Raw genomic sequence first — 15,813 nt, forward strand, 5'->3', positions numbered from 1 at the left:
TCTTGGAAAAAATTAAGGTTCGTGAAGGTTGCATTTTAAAGATTCCTTCTGCATTACCAGTATCCAGATGGGTGATTTGAGAACCATTTTCAAGCACTTTTTGCTTCGACTCGAACCACTGTAAATCTGACCGAGCTGCTTGTGCGAGTCACGGGTAGTGCTGAAAAAACTACCACCTGCCCTTTATTTTATTTAATTTTTTCTTGTCCATCGTGGGCCCTACACATAACTATAGCCCTCTCCCTCGCTCCCGCTCTTGTCAATTATGAATGCTGAATTGTAGCTTCTGTTGAACACTTGGTCCCTGGGTTTCGGTTCGAATGGGATCGACCATCGCTAAGTGGCATACATATACGCGTATGGTATTCCTGCTCACGTCGGGACATCATCATCGTGGGACCCGGGACCCAGAAAAGGGATGATTGTTCGATGGATCGACGAGGGACATGCAAACTAAATGACTGTACGGCAAATTGACACACACTAAAGATTAAATGTATCGCATTCGTTAACTATATAAACAATATACATTCGTGGCCGGTTTGAGTAACGCTGCAGCGCGCTGGCTGCGACTGCGACTGCGGCAGGAAGTGTGTGTGCTGCACTGCGTGCTGAGAGTGTGCTGCACAACGAGCCGTTACAATTTTCTGGCGACTGTGAGAAAATTTTTCGAGCTGCACATGGCCAGCTCCGGGCTCTTGTTGTTTTTTCACTTCTTTCCACTTTTTATAAAGTAGGGGGCAAGCATTTGGGCACGCATCGGGGTTGGCTTATTGTCAATGCATCGCTTTAATCGCTGCTCCTGCTGCTGCTGCTGCTGGGCACTCGATGTTGCTGCCGTGTAATTGAATATGTGTGCGCATGCGTGGCACGCCAAACGCGCGACAGACGCGGGCAGCTTAAGACAAAAGCCAAAGGGCTCCAACAGAAGCTTGCTGCACGCCACGCATGCGCAATAAAATCGCATGAAATGCAAAATAAACAAAAAAAAAAAACAGAATTACAAACATAAAAAAGAGTTAAATTTTAATTTTTTTTGCCGGACTGAAGCTTGAGAATCGGCGACAGGAAATTATCATTTTGTGCGGAATGACAGGGCGGCGATTATCATTTGCTGCGATTAGCTTTGATGCCCGGATATGCGGGGATGTTGTCAACTTAAGAGGGTTTGGCTCTGATTTGCATTTGGCACCGTTGGAATTTTAGTTTACGAAAGTGTTTCTTTATAATCTAATCCTATTACGTCCAATTTGATGTACTAAACAGCGCTTGATTTAATAAGTAGATCTCAATTAGCTACACAGTTGGGCTGCTGAGGGTTTTCTCCATTAACGAACTTCAATTAGTTAATGTCGGAAGGTGAATATAAAAAGCTAACAATCGATCTAATTAATGTTTGTTCAAAGACTTTTCAAAGAGCTCTTTTAAGCTGCCTAAAAGATTTGATGAAGCCTAGCGTATGATTTTCTTTTAATTAGAATCCAATTGGCTGCTTTTCCTGCTAACGACCCAATTTCCCACGTAACAAACAGCGATAATTTTAGTTGATTTCTTTTTAATTTATTTTCTTATACGCTAATAACATTTATACTACACTAGCTAGCTTGAGTTCATATCACAAATGTATTTAATATTCATCATTGGCAACCATTGGAGGTCTCCAACTGGAGAGGATGTCTGAGTGGCATCCTCTGGACTAGTTGGATACTTGTTGCTGGCACGCAATTCGATTCGCACGATCGTTCGTCAGCTCCATTCATTCATCGAATGATATGTTTTGTATTATTCATTCATCCATTCAGTCGCTTTGGTCGCATCTAACTACCGGTTTTTGTTCCATGAAGTTGTGGCTTTGGATGAAGTTGCCGCTGTTGTCTTGAGATTGTTGTGGTGCCTGCTGTTGTTGTCATCGATGCTTTGATTTCTTAAGACGTTGCTACTGTTGACATTGCTGCAATTGTTATAGTTTTTGTGGCTGCTACTGTTTCGGCTGCTAATATTCTCGCTTTTTGACAAGGTGTTGTAGGTTTTCGTGGCAATGTTGCGGTTGCTTCGTGGTTTGCCGTTGCTGATGTTGCTGATGGGCTTGTAGCTTTTTTTGAGGTGTAACTGGTTGACATTGCAATTATAATTGCAGCTGGGTGTTTCAACCAAAGTATTCCTTGTTGTATTGCTGGATTTAATTTTATAGTTTTTGATGTTGAAGATGCTACTAATAATAGTAGTTATTGAGGTTGGCTGCTTCATCGTTTGTAGTGTAGTTCCTCCTGTTGCAACTAACTATTTGCTATAATTGCGGTTGTTGACATGAGAGCAATTTCGTAATCGGATGTTTTGGTTCTCAGCAATGATTCATTTCAGATTTGTCGGGCAGGTGGTGTTCCTCCGTTTGCTGCTACTGTGAGTGCCAGTAGAAGCTGCCCGCTTCCGTCTCCAAGCAGATGACGAGGTGCTCCTCTAATCCCACTTGAGTTGCCCTTAACATCCTCTCGTTCGCCTGGTTCTGGGCAATCTCCTCCAGGCTATCGTACCGCTGACTGTCGGCATGTGAGCTGTTTTTGCCAAATCGCTGCAGCATTTTGGCCAATAAGTTCTTTACTTTCGACATGATTATGGCAAGAGTGTAGTTTCACTTTACGAATAAAAGTTCTTAGCGCGTTGATTCTCGAATTGCAACTGTTGTGGGCTGATGGCAAGTGCCGCGCTTTTATAGCCCGCCAGCTAACCACCACCCAAAAGTCCAACCACCCAAAACAACAAGTGCCACATGTGGCGGACACATGTCCACACTCCGCGCAGGAGCAGCAGCAGCAGCAGGAACATCATCCCAAGTATCAGCCCAACGTTCGCCTGCCACGCTTTCAGCGCAAGGAACACCGCAGCAAGCTCAACACGTGCAGGATAATCTCGTTTTCCCCCCTCCCCACTCCCGGTGCATCCCCTTGGATTTTTGTTTTTTTCTCGAACCATCCTCATTTTTTTTCCATTTCAATACAGAATAAATATTGAGAGCGTTGAGCAGTTGTGGTTCCCATGGATAAGGTTCGACAGCAAAGGGCCTTCCTTCCCCTATCCAGAGCGTATATCTCGATTTTTTGAGGCTAGGGGAAAAAGTATCCCACGGTTCGAGTGGCAGCTGTTTGCAATTTAGGCCACAGCCCCGCTCATTTCGTTGCCTTGGTGGTGTTGTTGGTGGTGGTGGTGGTTCCTTGTTGCTGTTGCTGTGGCTGTTGGTGTTGCTGTGCCTGTTGCCCCTTTTGACACATATTGCACTTGCTGATGTTGCTGCTGCTCCTGCCGCTGCTGCCGAGTTGATTCAACTTTGGTTAATTGCTTCGCCCGCCGTTGGGTCACGCGTTGGCTTCCCAATCGCCTTCCACCTGATTGATGTTTGCTTTTGGGCCTGGAAAGCTCGGCGGTGGGCCAACGCGTGGCGGTGAACAAGTGCTGCTCCTCTGATTGGACGTGGGTTGGTCACGTGTGTGGAGCACCGCAGCATAGTTAATCCTCGCCAGAGCAAGGTGCTTTCACTTGTGGTGGCGTCTTTTGATTGTGTTTTAATTCAACTTATATGGGCTCATAATTCTGAAGTGTTTGTTGTCTGTGGGCCAGGGTTTGGGAGTTGGACATTCGGCGGACGAGGGTTGTTCCTCGGCACGAGCTGCAAACGAAGTGGGTTTGAGGTTGATTGCTTGCGGGGAGTCAATTGAGTTTCAATGGTTAGCGATTAGAACGATTGACTGTGTGGTATTGTTGTAGAGATACATATAAAAGGGGTATCTTTCCTGTAGAAAACTCCTTTGAGATAAGTTTTATTGCATAAGATAGGGTAATTAATCAAGTGCCGTAAGTGAGACAATATCTTTAGCTTTGAAAATACCTTATCTCATTCCTTAATGACCTCGATTTATAAAAGCATTAGTAATTATAATTTCATTTGACAGTAAATAAAAGAAATGTAAAAATGCAGAAGATGTTCCCCGCCCATCTACTTCTTGGGTGTTTTTCCCATGTTGGGTACTATAATGCCAGAACAATCGCATTAACACCAGGAAGTGACCATTCTTCACAAAGCTAACTCTGAATTATTCTAAGCATCCCACGGACTGTGGGCTCTGAGCTAATGTCAGCCAACAATTGTCCACTTATCGTCTGGCTAATTTATGGCTGCGCAAACATTTGCCGGCGACATTTACCTGACAAACAAACTGGTGGTCCGGCATAAATCCCTCAAAGGATTGGCCCACGGCGAACGGCGAACGGACGACGCAAGTCAGGCGATGGGATCATTGAAATCCATCCAGTGGCTGTCAGTTGGCTGGGCCACTGCTACTGGGGATTCTCACTCACCTTGGATACGTTAATGATTTGATTGCCCATTGACAGTCCGAATCCCCACGTCCCCGCAACTCCCATTCACCACTTCAATCAATGACAGACGGCTCGTTAAACTTCTTCTGCGGGTGCGTTCGTTCAATTAGCCCATGTCGTAAAGTACAAATAACTATTGCGTACAAGTTCCACGGAACTTGGATGGCAACTCTGGCGCTGGCTGTGGCTGTGGCTGTGGCTCTGGGCCCGGCCATAATCATTAAGCCCGCCGACTGGTAGCCGGCAATTTAAATTAAACAATCGTCAATGACGGCGACAAGAGTGAAAAACTAAAGTGAAGCAGGCAGTAATCAGTCGTTTTCTCAGTTCACCAGTCAGTCAGCCAGCCAGTCAGTCAGTCCGGCAGTCAGTCAGTACGGCAGTCAGTCCGGCAGTTATTCAGTCGGGCAGTTAGTCAATCCGCCAGTGCATCAGTCAGTCACACGACGATTGCTACTTGGGCTGATAATAAGCGTCGCGCCGGCGCAATAAATGTGTGCCGACAGATAAATGTGTGTGCCCTCATCTGGTTGTTGCTTCTGTGTATTTACGGCCAAGTGGTTGTCTGTGTGGAGTATCTGTGTCTCGGCGGCTTTCCGTGTATCCGTGCCTGTAATCGTAACCATATAAGCGTCTTAAATGGCAGGTGTGCACATCGCGTGGGAAACACACGACGCGTCTCGAGCGGTTCTCACGATATTAAAATCGAGCAAAACAAACCGAGAGACCCCTTAAGACCCCTAACAACGGTGACAGCCACTTTCTCGGGATTCGAATTGGATTCGGAATGGGGATTGGGGTTAGCGTTAAGGGTTGTCGGTGGAGTGTGCATGGGGATCGGCCGAACATTGGGTCAGGATTTATGGGGCAGCGATGGTGAAGGGTCCCTAAAAAAAAACCATGACTAGAAAGTGTAGTTAAGTGCTTGTTTGTAATGAATTGGATTTTATAATTACTTGCATGGGCACATAACGAATCCTTAGGATTTTAAGTACGTTGGATACACCCATTTGATTCCTTATAGCTGCATAGCTATAAATGCTTGCTATCCATAATTTGTTACCGAAATAAATATTGTGTATGAGAACATGATTACATCACCCTCCAAAATCCCATACTTAGTTATGTAGCTGGTGTAAAGGATCTAAACGATCCTCCTTCATTCCTTTCAACGATCTAAAGATCAGTAAGCCACAACAAGACAATTACAATTTTACCGAGTTTGATTTTCATTTGCTGGCCCAAACCGAATCAGTTTGTCGCAGACAATTGGGCCCAATTCTGAGCACCACGTTCCCACGTCTTGGCCAGCATTTTACGGTTTAATTGCAGTTACAATGCGTCGCCAGGACCCACACTCCTTGGCTAGACAATTGAAAAAGGAATAAAACACACAAAGGGAGCCAAGGAAAGCAGCCTGAAAACTCATTCTTTGCACAACGATTTCGGTTTCCTTTCCCACGCACGCGCAGCATAGCAATAAGATTTCCACATCTTCACGGTGCTCGCAGGTAGCAGGTCCTCCAGCAAGGACCTTCTCCACGCTGCTGCTGTTGCTGCTGCTGCTGCTGCTCCTGCGGCTGCTGCGGGTATAAAAGCCGGTGCAGTCGAGGAATCCAGCATCATTCGAGCAGCATCCTGCAAGCAGTTCAGATCAGCTCAGCACATTTCTACAATTCTACCAAACGAAAAAACACACACACACTACAAAATGGCACCACAGAGCAACAACACCACCGCTTTCGTCTCCAAGACCCAGCACTATTTGAAGGTGAAGAAGCCCCTTCTGGAGCGCCAGCGTCGTGCCCGCATGAACAAGTGTTTGGACACATTGAAGACCCTGGTGGCCGAGTTCCAGGGCGACGATGCCATCCTGCGAATGGACAAGGCCGAGATGCTGGAGGCGGCACTTGTCTTCATGCGCAAACAGGTCGTCAAGCAGCAGGCGCCGGTCTCCCCACTTCCCATGGATAGTTTCAAGAATGGCTACATGAACGCCGTCAGCGAGATCTCCCGCGTGATGGCCTGCACCCCGGCCATGAGTGTGGATGTTGGCAAGACAGTGATGACCCATCTGGGCGTCGAGTTCCAGCGCATGCTGCAAGCCGATCAGGTCCAGACTTCAGTGCCAACCTCCACCCCGCGCCCACTCAGCCCCGCCTCCTCGGGATACCACAGCGATAACGAGGACTCCCAATCCGCCGCCAGCCCCAAGCCAGCCGAAGAAACCATGTGGCGCCCTTGGTAAATCACCACCATTACCATCATCATCAACGACATCGAATCCAGTCTTCTAGCTGAAGAATCTTCTTCAGCATCGACATTGAATCCTGTCTTCCACCAGCAACCTCTGCTGCAACGAATCATGTCTTCCAATTGAATCGTTAACAATGTGATAACAGCTTTACTTAGATCATAAGCACACCTCAAGCTTTACTAGTTTGTTAAGGATTATTTTTTAAGAGAACACCACAACAGCTTTAATAGTTATAAAATAAAAAACACAAAAACTTAAATACTTTGGTCTATTTATTTACAAAAACTAACAACAATCATCGCTTCTTTCTAACTTTCTAATTGGTTTTGGGGTCTTTCCTTTTGCAGATAGCTCATTTATCTAATATGATTTATTTGTCATAAATCTTGAGCAAAGAGAAAATCATAGAAAATTTTTCCTAACAACAATAGGTAACGGCCACAACTATCATTAATAGATTTTTAGGGCTTGAATAATGAATACAAATAGTTTTTAAAACTTTTTTACAAATAAGTTAAAGTTTAGCCAAATTATGACGATAGCTCTGCTATTTAGTTTAGATTTGAAATGCCATATCTAACCAGTATATCTACACCAGTAGAATATATGAAAATCTTCTTTCACAGAACATTTAAATACGAGTATCTCTCTTTACTGACAATGCCAATTAAAAGTAATCCTATATGTACAAAAAAGATTTTCAAGAATATTGTGCTGTTCTTTTGAAAGAAGAATATCACCCTTGTTGAGCAATTCATTAGAATAATTCCCCAGTTTTCGTGTAAAAGACACACATTAAGCAGTACCTCCCCCACCTGATGATCGATCTAAACAAGATCCGTGCTCGACACCCCAGCTGCGACCTCCTCGGCGAAGAGTTGAACTCCCCCGGGTCCAAGTAGGAGGTCCTCCGGCCATAAACCCAGTCAAACCCCTGACCAAGCGACGCCCCCGAGGAGCGGAGACAAAAAAAGACACAGACCTGTCTACGCCTCGATCAACAGCTTAACACTGTGGTGTTGCACGTGTTGCAAAGTGTTGTCGAATCTGCATACCCCTCGAACCCCCGGACAGGGCTCACATATCGTTTTGGTACTTTTTTTCTCGTTTTTGTCAGCCAGGGGAGGTTCCGGGCCCATCGAGTTAAACCGTCAATTACGACCGCTTTTGTGCCCTGCACGTGCGTGCTGAGTGATGGGCGGGGATCGAGGAACGGGACTCCTTGCAGCCCGGATCGATGATATCCTAAACCAACAATGACAATGGCCACGGCCACGGCATTCGTGGAACTCGCCTCCCGCATATGCGACACACCATCGCACATACTAATTTGTAAACTAAAAAATAAAAACCAAATATATAAGACATGTCTCGCTGTCTCGTGTCAAGTGCAATGTCTTTGTGTAACTCGATGATCCAAAGGACCCCACATGTGTGGTGCATCGCCACACTGATTACTGTCTGTGTTATTTTATCATTACAAAACCAAAGAAACCGCCACGTAGGTCCACCAGATCGTATTCATACTTAAGTACGGGTTGTAGTCTAACACAGTTTGCATTCTAATGAAGTCCTGGGTATATCTTCTAAGTTGGAAATGAAACATTTACTCAACCAATCAAACTTATAATAAACATACTTTGAAATTAAGAATAAATTAGTTTATTCGTCTTAGAATCTGTCAAATCAGTTATTAATATTGCAAACAAATTAAACTAAAACCTGGATAATGAAAATATACATATAATAAGAACGATCTATGCACAGATTGATTTTAAGCTATCCTTTTTAGAGGTCATCAAGTATTCGTATTAATTCTGTTCCTTAGAACCTTTTCCCGCGACTCCTTGTTATTGTTATGCTTACGGTTGTACACATGGCTCCGACTATATCCCTATAGCTCAGCCCGTCTGGCTAACTCAAGTGCAGATCATCTTTCGTTCTACGGAATTTTTCGCACGCCTCGTTTGATGTTCACGCTGCTGACCACGGAAAACGTAAACGGAAATACCGTAACAGATTCGGGCAGTTAGCACATCCTGCGGCTGGCGTGGGTGTGGAAGGTCCTGTCCGGTGTAACTGGACCTGCGGAAACCGGAGGAGGAGGGAAGACCTCAATGATCGGTGGGCTTTTCCCGCCGACAATCGAACGCACATGTGTGAAATTTTCACGTTCGCAAGTTGATCACGTTGCCGCACTACGGGTAGATATGGTGGATATATATGGGTTTTTGGTGGATGGCTGGTTGGATAGGTGGTTCGAGGGACGTGACGGGGCCGCAGTTTCGATCGTAACACCCTGCTGTGAGCGAAACGAGGTCGTCACGTGTACAAACACGATCATACCCACCCCCCTTTGAACACTTGGTCGGGAGACAATGGACTGCCAGGGTCAGGTTGATTTTATTTTTATTTTATTTTTTTTTCTTCTCTTTCTCCTCTTTTGTGTGCGTCGGGCTAATCCACAGTTTTGGAACCTTTAATGATCGAGCTGAGATAAGAAATCAGTGCACGTGTTCGTCCAAAGATTTCCCTGGAAGATAGCCAAGTGATGGAGAAAAAGAAGGCACCACAGTAGTCACCAAAAACCCAGAAAAAAACCACTGCAGGGGCAGCCAAAATTTTAAAGACCCCCAGCGGGGCTTTGGTTTCCCATCCAAATTGTTAACTATTTTTATTTGTTTTGCCCCTTGCACGTGGGCACACAATAAAGTGCAGAAAAAACAACGAACAGAAAAAAATAACCATCAGAGGGAAAACTGGGGGCAATGAGTCAACCGAAAAAATAAAGGACCAAAACACAATTAGATCGACACAATCCGTGCATAATAAGGCCGAATAATGCGGTAGCATGAGTCAACCAAAAACGATACGAGGAACTGGGAGAATCGACCATCGACATAAAGGTCAGATTCCTAGAAGTAATTCAATAATTTGGGACTGTTGATACAGCAAAGGATATTCAAAAGATTCGGGGCAACTCTTGTTGTGATAAAACACAGGGGATTTTATAGAAATATTCTGCCTCTATATCAAAGATACTTTGTAGCATCGAAAAGAGGAGGGACTTTATTGGAATGGCTTCAGCTCTTAATCCCGAATTTTGGTCCAGTTCCCTGTCAGCATTTTGTCTCTTTTAGATGACTTTTTCAGGACTACGGCGAAATGAAGCTGTACAAAAATTGAATTGAGACTTGAGCATGAAATAATGAAATAACTTTCAATTGTTGTTTTATAAATGTTATAGAAAATCTTAGTTGTTATTTTATGGAATCTTTTGATGTTGTTAAAATGAAATATTTAAAGTCTGAAAACGTTTGCCTATGCTTATTTAATATGCAACAATTGTAATTTTTGTCATTTATGTTATCGTAAGTGGGTTAAAAATTCTTTCGGGTTTTTATTAGCAGAAATGCTAATAGCAGCTAAAGCAGCATCGTCCTGTTTTGATACTGATATATATTTAAATATTTTGAGATATCTCCAAAACTATAACAATAAAGCTGCCAAGTATTTTCTTGTATTGGTACAGTAATCTTCTTCAAAAGAACAGGATCCAAAAGTATCCACCAATAAAACCAATTATCCCATCCTTTGACCCGCTCCTCGATCTATTATAACAACCATCCAGCCAACAAAGGCAACCATATAATCATCATCACCTCCACAGCAGTTCAATAGATCTGAGATCCAGGACGATCTGTTAACGCCAGCCTACAACTTCTCACCGAGGAGTCCTGCTTAATTTGTCCCAACTCACACCGGGTTCCAAATATTTATGGTTAAGTCAGAGGACAATCCATTAAGTACGCCAAAGATATCCAGAGGGAGCCGAGACACAAAAAGCCGAAAGAAATCCTGGGAAACCTTGGCTTCAGCGCCTCACGCGCCATCAACCAACGATCCACAAAAAAAAACGAAGTAGAAGGAGCCGCACAAAAAAACAACAGGCGCTCGCTGTGCGTGTGCTCCTCCAACGATGTCCTCGTGGTCCTGCTCCTCCTTCCCTCTTACATAGTTTGTACCCATCATAATACGAAGCGGTCCCCTGCTAATTGTGTGCCATCAGCAACAGAAATTAAAAGCAACTCCTTCGTCGACGATCCTTGTCCTCCATCTCCGTCTCCTTCTCCATCTCCATCTCGCTCCTTCGGGCAACGCCTCGCCTCCACATACAATTCGATAAATTTCAAATTACAGCGCATTAAATGCTCGCAGTTAAGGATTCCTGGTCCCTCATCTGGGATCTGTGTGCCCCCTGCTCCGTCAAATTCTCTGGATTGTTTGCCTATTGAGCTATTTTATCTTCTGGTTTCGGGCATTAATTGTTCGCCTCCGTTCGAGCGTTGAAAATTGAAAATATTCTCCCACGTTCTCGAGCTGCACACGTGTTCGAGAAATGGAAAAGGGATTTCCCCCGCCCCCTCGGCTCCATCATCGTCCGTCCCGCTCGCACTGCCTACATAATGAGATAAGTGCACATAAAAACCAAAAGTGATCGGCAGAAAAAGGGAAAAAAAACGAATCTCCTTTTCAAAAAGGATCCTTTCGATGCGAGACTGTGGGAACTGCTAGAAAGTCTCGTTTCTCACGATCCTGCAGCAGGATAAAATTGCCCGCACCTTCAACAGGTGCGAGCGGAGCGGCACGACATGCCGTCACACTCCGACGCACGCAGGTTAATGCCGATGCAGTCCCTTTTCGAAAAACACACCTGCCGTTTTTGTTGTTGCCTCGCCTTGTATCCGCACTGTGTATAGGATTTTTCGGGACACGTATCCTTGTAGTTTCCCACACTCGGTGTTTTGTGACCTGCTCGGCTTCGGGTTTCTCCACGTCCTGGCGAGTATAAAAGGACCCCGGCTCAGAGGATCAGGCATCATTCGAGCTCAACGCTTCGTACAGTACACATCTCAGCTACACAGCAGCTACACACACAAAATTCCAAAACACATCATCATGTGCCAGAACAAGATCAACACCAACAACACCATGACCATCAAGTCGAACAAGAAGCTGTCCTACAGCGTGAAGAAACTGCTGCAGAAGATCTTCAAGCAGCAGCAGCGCGTCGAGGAGGAGCAGAATCTGAAGAACGCCCTCAAGGCCAACTCCTTGGAGTCCCTCGAATCCATGGAGAACAGCCGCAACGCCGATCTGGAGTCCGCCTCCATTTGCGCCTCCCTGGAGTCCTGCGAGAACGAGGCCAACGAGCGTCTCTCCCAGTCCTGCGAAATTGAGGACTACGAGTTCGAGCAACTGCCCACCGTGCCCGTTCACTTCGTCCGCACCGCCCACGGCACCTTCTTCTGGACCGCCGTCTCCGATCTGCCAGCCGACAACGACCTCGTCGAGCCCCTCTACTGCAGCACCTCCAACGCCATCGCCATCCCCCAGGACCGTTGGGTTCAGGCCTAAGCTATATCAGCATCCTGCAACCTGCATCCATCATCCAGCAACTATGTCTTCCATTGGATCTCCAGCTTTAATCAACGTCTTCCGTTAATTTTTGACACCATTCCACAAAAATTAACACGCAAGCCGATCAACTCAACTGAAGAGCTTTACAAAAATTGTGATACATTTTACTTAACATTTACAAAAAAAATCAAAATATATATACAATTTAAATGAAATCAACCAATGCTTTTTACTTTCAATCTTATGATATGGGGCTTCCTCTAAATCACAAATTTAAAATTGGTCATCCTTACCCAAAATTGTGTTACATTTCACCCAAAAAGAATAATTGAATGGGAATCTAAATTCTATGTTACCCCTTATTGTTCCAACAATTTTCCGTTTACAAATCAACACAGAAAATAAATAGGGAGCGAAGTCCTTTCTTAATTGGCATGACTCATTTGAAAAACAAGCGGACCCTAATCCGATTCGATCCTGAACCTTTTTTCTGTCTTATTGTTGATCAATTTACCTGCCAGCAGGTAGTGCAGATAGTCGGGGGTTGTTTGGCCTGTTGATTCGGACCACAATGCCAACCAGTTCTCGAGCAGGTAGAGAGGATCCGTTGATTGCCGATCGGATTGGTGGTATAAAACAGGCTCCAATTAGATGATCTGCTTATGGGAATGAATCAGGGTCGAGTCGAAAATGTGTTGCATACATTAAAGCTGATGTGTCTTCACGCCAATTAAAGGTAATTTATTGGGGCAGTAAACAACATTGACGGCCTGGGACTAGAAATAGCAGTTTTCGGTTCATTTTGCTTAATATTCCTTAGTTTAATATTATTCGTTTTTAAGATGTGTCCAATCTGTTGCTACTATAACAAGATATAATAAAGTGTATCTCCTTCTGAAACTCTAAACTTTGAAAATCCCCCAAAAGTAAAAGGTTGTGTTTTCAATTTAATCATTTATTTTATTTGGGTAGTGTATTTTTGATTCTTCTTCTCAACTAATCATAAATTAACATTTATAAATTATTTAAAGCTTAATATAGGCTAAACAATAAAGAGAGCGCAACGAGCTAATAAGCTTAGGGAACTTTTGGAGTAGGAAATTAGCGCACTCGAATATATATTCACTGATTGATCATCGTACTTTAGTTATATCACAGTTGAAATTAAACAATTAATTTACAAATTACCATTATCGGAACTTAGACTAAAAGTATTTCAAAACCATTTAGAAATCGATTAGACCTCAATTAACTTAGGTTGATATGATTTACTTTGGAAGACAACGGATCTTGTTGCAGAACGGTCAATAGCCATTATTTGGGTTGCGATTATAATGTTAGGGATATCTTATCCATATTGGGCACGCCCAATTACCACGGCCTCCAGACGGGCTCAGAGGCGCCGGACTCCTGCGAGCTAACCGACGCCGTCTCGGATAACGCGTTGCCATCGACGGATGTCACATCGATCAGTTCGTCCTTGCTGGTCAGGAAGGAGCTGTAACTAATGGCTGCAGCGGCGGCCGCCGGTCCATATCCTCCCAGCAGCGGGAAGGCTAAGCGGCCCGATGATTGCGGTATTTGCTGCTGCTGCTGGTGTTGTTGCTGTTGCTGCTGCTGCTGCTGGAGCAACTGCGTCTGCAGCTCAATTAGTCGCGTCGATAGGAACTTCATTATCTTGCGGCCAATCTCATCGGTTTGCTGCGTCTGCAGCAGGACCTGGGTAATCTGATCCGCAGCATGCACATAGCCGGAGCGAAAGGACTCCACGTGGGCGGTGCTGGTTGAGGTGGGTGGGCTGGCAACACCAGCAACAACTCCCTGTAGCGAGAGACCACCGCGCTGCTTGAGTTTCCTCATGTGATCCACGGTCAGCTCCAGGATGTCCGCCTTCTCCAGCCGGGTGACGTGCTCGCCCTCCTGCTGCAGGCACTCCACCATCAGATCCTTGAGATCGTCCAGACACTTGTTGATCCTGGCTCGCCGTTTGCGCTCCAGCAGCGGCTTCATCACCTTGCGGTACTGATACGTCTTGGACATCTCCATGACCATGATCGATTGGGTTGTTATTTATGTATTTAAAGGATTGTTCTCTTGCATTAAGTCTCTCAACTGCACATTATCACTTCTGATTTGGGTTGGTTGCATAGATTGGTTACTACTTTTTGACGTGTTTGTTGCGCGTGCGTTGCGCGTTCCACCGATTGCGGTGCGTTCGAGTGGCGGCACTTTTACGAAATGAGTGGCAAACTAGTTCCCAGCCCTACTTTTATATGACAGCCCGGCTCTCCCGGCGATCGGGGATCGGGCATCGGGCATCGGGCTCTCCCGGCCACAAAGCTCCCGCATGATCACTCACACACGCTCCCAAGGCACTCGGGCCCAAGATCGAGTTCCACTTCGGCTCTTTTCGGTCGCGGATCGGTAGCGGCGCTCGGCAGCGGCACAAAGAGAGGCTACTGTAGGCCATCGATGGGGGTTGGCCCGTCTGCAGGGGGTACAGTGGGACCATCACTGTGGAACTTTATATCTTGTAAATAAACATCCACATGTTGCTGACTTTATGTCTTATTTATAAAAAAATTGTATTATAACAATACAGGAATTGGTACTCCCAAAGCAATATTTGTCTATACCTCTACTATCCAATCAATTAATTTTTAATTATAATAATTAAATTTTAATTATTTACATATAAATATTACCTTATATCTTTAGGAATTTCTTAATTTTTAAAGAAGACTCTTAAAAGTATGCTATAAGAATTGCATAAATCAAAGGACGTTATTAAAGCTAGGTCAATATTAAGTACTAAAATAAATAAATAATTTAAAACATTGTTATAATTCTTAAAAAGTTAATAAAACTGTCTAGAAAAGCTTTCTACAAGTTGAAATATTCATTTAACATACACGATTAGCGATCATATATCCTTTGAGCTCCGAAAAGTATGCTATAAAAATGGACAAGCCATCTGCAAATATTTTTCTAAGATCTGCTTATTAAAAGTAATACCATGAACTCCAATATTAGTATTATTAACCCAAACTACTCGACTTCGAACCAAGGTGCATGCAATGGGAGCGAGCGAGAGCGTGCCCCGCCGCAGACACAAATGTATCTGTATCTGCAGCTTTGGTGCTCTGGCGCGCGTCGTCTTCAATTGATTGCATGGCCAGAGGGAAACTGAGCAGTCGGCAGTCCGCAGTCGGCTTTCGGATTGGATCTCATTCTCGGCGACTGCGCGTGTCTCTCAGCCCGCTCCGTACCCTCCATCCCCTGCATCCCCCCCTCGTCCATGTCATACTTATTGTCAATGATGACAGTGCTCGGCTCCCATTCGCCGTCGAAGTCCGCTGCTCCGTACCGCTCACACCAACAATGAGAATGAGACACGAGGGAGCCTACGAGGCAGTAGCCTATGTGATTGTGGGTCCCATGGTTCAGTGGTTGGGGATGGGTGTGTGTGTGTGCGGTGTGCCTACTTTACGAGACCGTGGGAAACAGATTTGTCGTGTGTTTCCCACACGTTGGACGGATGGCTGGATTGTGATGCGATCCGATGGATTGCTGAAATGTTGTTGCTGTTGCTGCTGGTTGATTTCAAGCGGGTTGACTGTCGGCCCGCCGATGGGGGGCAGTGGGCGAACTGGTGAGGGGTGGCTGGGGGGAGGGGCAGCCTTAACTCGCGCAATTATGTCGCATGCTTGGTTGATGATGATGACTGCGACAACTGCACATGGAACAATTTTGGGGCTATTTGG

General features: G+C 45.0%; 4 protein-coding genes across 4 annotated transcripts; 2 read left to right on the plus strand and 2 right to left on the minus strand.

Annotated features, from left to right (window-relative positions):
- Positions 1-2,395: 2,395 nt before the first annotated feature.
- On the minus strand, positions 2,396-2,608 carry LOC122622026 (enhancer of split m6 protein). Its single transcript, XM_043800130.1, has one exon. The coding sequence runs from the start codon at positions 2,606-2,608 to the stop codon at positions 2,396-2,398; it is 213 nt and encodes a 70-aa protein (XP_043656065.1).
- Positions 2,609-6,082: 3,474 nt separating this feature from the next.
- Positions 6,083-6,619, plus strand: LOC122621586 (enhancer of split m5 protein). Its single transcript, XM_043799498.1, has one exon. It carries the CDS (start codon positions 6,083-6,085, stop codon positions 6,617-6,619), a length of 537 nt encoding a protein of 178 aa, XP_043655433.1.
- A 4,915-nt stretch (positions 6,620-11,534) lies between these two features.
- Positions 11,535-12,046, plus strand: LOC122621953 (enhancer of split m4 protein). The gene has a single exon (XM_043799998.1). It carries the CDS (start codon positions 11,588-11,590, stop codon positions 12,044-12,046), a length of 459 nt encoding a protein of 152 aa, XP_043655933.1. The 5' UTR covers positions 11,535-11,587.
- A 942-nt stretch (positions 12,047-12,988) lies between these two features.
- LOC122620662 (enhancer of split m3 protein) lies at positions 12,989-14,272 on the minus strand. The gene has a single exon (XM_043798244.1). The coding sequence runs from the start codon at positions 14,099-14,101 to the stop codon at positions 13,421-13,423; it is 681 nt and encodes a 226-aa protein (XP_043654179.1). The 5' UTR covers positions 14,102-14,272; the 3' UTR covers positions 12,989-13,420.
- Positions 14,273-15,813: the final 1,541 nt, after the last annotated feature.

Source organism: Drosophila teissieri, chromosome 3R, assembly GCF_016746235.2.
Source record: "Drosophila teissieri strain GT53w chromosome 3R, Prin_Dtei_1.1, whole genome shotgun sequence".
Lineage (NCBI taxonomy): Eukaryota > Metazoa > Arthropoda > Insecta > Diptera > Drosophilidae > Drosophila > Drosophila teissieri.